The sequence below is a fragment of the Elephantulus edwardii genome, unplaced genomic scaffold (genome assembly GCF_000299155.1).
Source record: "Elephantulus edwardii isolate Elephantulus edwardi_28Jun2011 unplaced genomic scaffold, EleEdw1.0 scaffold00066, whole genome shotgun sequence".
Classification (NCBI taxonomy): domain Eukaryota; kingdom Metazoa; phylum Chordata; class Mammalia; order Macroscelidea; family Macroscelididae; genus Elephantulus; species Elephantulus edwardii.
Window position 1 is genome coordinate 12,149,910 of NW_006399816.1, and position 5,689 is coordinate 12,155,598.

Sequence of the window (5,689 nt, forward strand, 5' to 3'; positions counted from 1 at the left end):
TTTTTGGGAGACAAGCCTAAGAGGAGAAGCAGAAGTTCAGGGAGGCAAGTAGCTCAAGGTGTCCATGGAGTGCAGATCTGTCTTTTTGGAGGAAATGTAAATTACTCTCAGGCTAGCTCCTGCACGGATAGCTCCTTATATGGTTAACTTGTTAATACATTTTTCCTTCCTTTTTATTTTATTTGCTGTCTTATTTCTAGAAAGAATGTGTTTGTTTAATCAAAGAATAAAGCCTGAGTTCTATCTCAGCTTTTGCCTGAAGAACGGAATATAGGCAGTCCCTGGGTTATGAATCCATTTTGTTCTTAAATCTGTTTTTAACTTAAAATTTTATGTAATTTGAACAAGTAATGGTACTTTTCTAACATCAATCAAATGCTCATCTTAATATATAGTATATGTTTCTCTGCATAAACAACATCAAAGAAACATTTCCAGATACACTAAACATCTTCAGCGTAACAATACAATAATAATGTTTTGATGCAATCTCAAAGTAGCATTCATTTGTTACATTGTCAGAAAATCCAAACAACTCGTTGTTTAGTTGGAACCGAATAATAGCTGACCCTCCAGCAGGTGTTCAGAGACAGGAAGTAGCACAGGAACAGACTGGCTATCTTTCTCCCATGGTGGGGATGAACCACTCACCCCACCCGCCTTTGGGGTGGTAACACAGTGCTCTATTCATTAGACCACCAAATGTTTAATATAGTATGTTTATGGGGATTGGCTCATAACCACAGGTTGTATGTAACTGGGATGCTCTTCGCCTAGAAATTGCCTGTAAACTGGGTGGAGTCTTTGGGTCCAATCTGTTATGACATCTAATGTGGTTTGGTATGGGGGAATCATTGTTTCAAAAACAATGCATGTGCTTTATGCCTTTCTATGTCATATGAGCCTACTATTTTAAATTTGAATAGTAGGAAATGGATTTCTTTCTGAAGTTCTTAATACAATTTTCAACTGACAGCATGATTTGTAGTATTGCAATTACCTCCTTCCTATAAAGTCTTGTGTTTTGAATTCCTGTGAAGGAAAGAAATCTCCCCAAATCTGTTTTTTTTTTGAGGAAGTGTAAGTTGTAGAGGTAACTGGAACATGACAAGAAAGCCCACCCCAGAGCATGTGGATGTTTGTTAACATCCTTGATAAGCTAAGAAATCCTACTTGTGGTGGTGGTATGTGCTGTCCAGTTGCCTGCAACTCACAGCGACCCTATGTACAACAGCCCTAAGTGTAAACTGTCACAGAGAATGTGGAGAACTTGCCTACTTTGTCCCCAAACAGGGTTTTATTTTCTGTCTTATTCAGTGTTAAATACTTTCCCCTCTCCCTTCTTCAGTATTTTTTTCATTCATTTGCTTTTTTAATCCACTGAATTCTGATAATTTGACTTTCCACTGATAAAATATTTACTTGTCATACTGGGCAGGGTGCTAAACTTAGAAATCAAGGCTACTGTGTTAAATTTAAAATTTGTTGAGACGAACCCCTCACGATGTTGTCTATTTCATGTCTTGGCAGCGGCTCTGGCTCTTCTCATTTAGCGTTTTAGGAGACAGACTGGCAGCAGTTGTAAGCTGAAACCTGGTCGCACACACAAACAAGACTGATAGGAGGACGAGAAAAAATGGAGAAATGTTGAACGTGTAACTGTCTGTGTGTTTCCTTAAATTAAAGTGTGACACATTTGCTTCAAATAGAATTTTGTGTTGTTTGTCAAGGCTATTAAGACTTTATGAAGATGATACTAAGACAAAGGCTAACTTTAAATATTGTTTTGTAGCATAACCAGATTTGCCTAGTACAACGTTGTCATTGTGTCAAATGAGTTGTTTTGATAAAATAAGTGTGTTTTACAATATTTGTCCCCGGTAGACCTGAAGTCTATTACTCACAGGAAAAGCATGCATTTGGAATATATTCTTAGCTGCTCTTTGCTATCACTCAGCTGTCAAGTCCTATGGAATCTAAAATAGAACCCGACCAATGGGAGCCTGTCTGCACACTGTTTACAGGACGAGTAGGATGTGGGCAGTTTTATCATGTACAGCAGCGTCTGTGCAGCAGTTCTGAGGTAGCAGGATGTAGAGAGCAGTTCATGTTTTCCCGTGGAGTCCCTGAAAGGGACAGCCTTGAAAGACAGCTTCTATACGAATAAGGAATTAGGAGGAGTTACAATACCTGACTTTGGGCTGCTTTTAATCAGATGCCTCGGCAGCGAGGAGGAGCATCTCAAGAGTTATGAAGGTGGAAAAGGATCCCGAAGATGAAGACAATATCAATAGAGATCCCAGCTAAGTGTAGTACAGCATGAGGGTGGTAGAACAGGAAAAATTGTAGGGAGAAGGAGTGGACGGAATCATTTGTTAGGAATTTGTCTGAGGGCCCACTTCGTAAACTGCACAGATTTGTAATTCAATGCGAAGTAGTTTGCTGTTAGCAACGAGAAACTTAACCCTTCCGATGATGAAGTGTTGGTTTTCTTGTGCTCCTCCAAACAGAGTAGGTATCTCTACCTTGGAGTCTAACGAACGATTCTTAGCTAGACGTGTTTCAGTTGTGTTCTTTTGAAATGTGCTACTTGTTTATACATTTTAGCTTTGTTTTATTATTTTATTTCTGATTGGACTGATTAACATATTTTGGCCTGGGATAAAAGATAGAAATTTGCGTTTTCTTGTTCTGGGTTTATAAAATATTCAGTGGAATCTTAATGATTGAACAGTATTTCTGTTAACTGACAGTGTGCCAAAACTGAAACCAGTGCTTGGTGGAGTGGAAATGAAACCTGTGTGACTTTAATCATGTTTAATTATCTTTTAAAATGCTCTAAATTTATATTTCACAACTTTTCAGTGCATGAAATGGCACCGTTCTCTACCAGCAAGTTTACTTGGTGATAAGGCAAAGATTATTTTAATTGCAAGGATAAACTAATAAATGTAGGGCAAGTATTTGTGTGCTAAACATGACTTAATCCCTTAGGCATGTGAAAACACAGTGCCTCTTAATCCTACATCCACTCCCCTTCCTCAGTTTAGAACCACAAAACTATTTTGTTCTAAAACAAAGTAAAAGTAAAAAAGAAAAGTAATATCCAAAATGTAATTTCATTTGAACTTAAAAGGAGAGCTAGACTCTACTCATTGTTTCAATTTGAATGTCTAAAGTCAGGAGGAAGTGGGTTTCTCTTAACTTTAAAATTTAACTAATTTAGAGACAGCAATTCTGAAGTCTGTGTATGTACTTTATGTTAAAATTGTAAATTTTACAAGGGAGTTAAATGTTTATATATTTGTTTCATACTCAGTGTACTATTAATTTTTCACTTCAAAGTATTTAATGAATATTCTTATTTACCAAAAAAATGGTAATAATAACTTTTTGTTTGGAAGGAATAGTAGACATAAAATATCGCATATCAAGCAATTACAGAATATGCTCATATAAGAAATTCATTCTCCCCCAAGGAATTTATTGGATCTTTGAACATAGGATTTGCTTTGTAAGCTAAATGAAAAAAGCATGCAGATGGTTTTTTGTAGAAGTAAGCCTGGGTTTAGCCCAGAATTTAGCAGTAAATTGATATAATATTTTAATGATTAAAACTTTTCCTACTATTAAATAGTGTGTATTTTAGTTATATATCCTTGATATTTCTTTGTATTAAGATCAGTTACTGTCTTGAGAATGTCTTGTATATATTTCCTTCAATTAAATCTGAAGGGTACCTTGGTAGATAGATAGATAGATAGATAGATAGATAGATAGATAGAGTATATGTTCTTCTACTTAAAATTAAACAACCTTTGATTTTCCTTTTAAATGCTTGAACACTGAGCTTTTGTTAAAATTAAATATTCCTCCCTCGCCCCTTTGTCCCCAAAAGCAATAAATGTTGAATGTGAAAGAAGAAAATGAGTCATCTGTAATCTTATTATCTTAGTTAATACTGTAAAGCTTTCCATTTTAGGTTTTTCCATGTAGAATGTTGTTTCTTTTCATCCTACTCTGTAAGCATAATTAATTGTTTTCTCTATCTGTAGAGGGACAGAAGTAAAATGATTTTGACTCCTTAACTATGGTTCCAACCATATCTTCTAAATAAAAAAAGGGAGCAGCTCTTAAGATGTATTTAGCTCCTACTTGTGAGGATCTGAGGAGATAGATAATCTGAGCTAAGTTTGAGAACATAGAGTAGGGAATATGAATGACATACTAATTTTAGTTGGATTTGGAGCACTTGAGACATTTAATGCCTGTGAAATCTTGATTTTCCTCCCCTTCCTTTTAAAAAAGGATGAACATTTTAAATATCTAATGTTGTTAGGTAATTCATGGCCTTATACTGAGTAGGTATTCAGCAAATATTTATTTCCTTTTTTTGCCCTGACATCTATTAAATGTTATAAATGACCTGTTTGTAGTTCTCAATGTGGGAAGATAACATGAGAAAAAAAGAATTTTTCTTAAAGGTAGAATTAAAAATATCTCTTGTAATACATGTGTTTTGGAAAGGTTTTTTAACTCTATCCTTCTAGTAACCTAGTGTAACTGGGGGAAGGAAATTTAGGATACAACCATTGGAGGGCAAAGTGGTGTATTATGCAGTATTGTTCTCTCCTCTCTTTTCAAATACGTCTTACTGTGTACTCAAACCTTACTGTGTACCAAATTTCCTATTATAAATTTTATTTTTTTTCCTTTGTGCAGCATGTAGCAGATTGGAGTAAATACGATGACCGATTGATGAAAGCAGCAGAAAGGGGAGATGTTGAAAAAGTGACCTCAATCCTTGCTAAGAAGGGAGTCAGTCCAATCAAGCTAGATGTTGAAGGCAGATCTGCGTAAGTATGACCAGTTCGCAAAGCATATCTGAGGAGAATTTACATAGACCCATTGGACAGAAGTGAAATAATTTGTCAGTTGTGTGTGTGTGTGTGTGTGTGTGTGTGTATATAAATAAACTTAGAAAGCTTTATCAAAATTTATAAAATCTTTCAGAAATCTTTTTTTTTTTTCTTTTCTTCTCCCTGCCTCTTTTTAAACAGTCCCTCGGTAAGGAACGCTTCACGAATTTGCGTGCCATCCTTGCGCAGGGGCCATGCTAATCTTCTCTGTATCGTTCCAATTTTAGTGTATGTGGTGCCGAAGTGAGCACAGAAATCTTTTTTTAAATGTTATATTGGAAAGATTTACAATTTAGAGAGACAGTACTAGAGTACTACCCAGCCTAGTTGTTTAATTAAGCCTTATAACTCTTACCATGTTTGGTATTTGCAGCAGCCCCGTAAGGGAAGGCAAGTAAGACTTGAGAGGTTAAATGATCAGATTTAATGTTATGAAAAGGTAATAACCAACCTTTGTGAACCCACTGATGTGAACTCAAGCTTTCTTTGCCATCTACTCCATATTGGAATAGGAAGTTGCATTTCTAATTTAAAGGCCTCACTTCTTTGCTAGTTTGAGGCCATCAGCAACTTCTGTGGGATGAAGATGGATAATCTTCACCTATGTGTTCTATAGCCTCAGAAAACCAATGGAGGGGAAGCTATGAGTTAATTCCAAGACAACAGCAATGAGTTGAGTTTGTTGTTTAGTTTTGAATTTATTATTATAAATGTATCATTTATAATGATAAGTAAATTAACATTTATATTGTTGTTGCTATGTGCTGTCA

General features: G+C 35.6%; 1 protein-coding gene across 1 annotated transcript in view; it reads left to right on the forward strand.

Moving 5' to 3' along the window:
• Nucleotides 1-2,048: 2,048 nt before the first annotated feature.
• Nucleotides 2,049-5,689, forward strand: part of UACA (uveal autoantigen with coiled-coil domains and ankyrin repeats) — a 62,735-nt gene continuing 59,094 nt past the window's right edge. Inside the window, exons 1-3 of the mRNA XM_006888345.1 lie at nucleotides 2,049-2,325; nucleotides 2,360-2,511; nucleotides 4,723-4,856. Of these exons, the coding sequence (XP_006888407.1) occupies nucleotides 2,428-2,511; nucleotides 4,723-4,856 (218 nt within the window). The 5' untranslated portion in view covers nucleotides 2,049-2,325; nucleotides 2,360-2,427. The remainder of the gene's footprint in view (nucleotides 2,326-2,359; nucleotides 2,512-4,722; nucleotides 4,857-5,689) is intronic.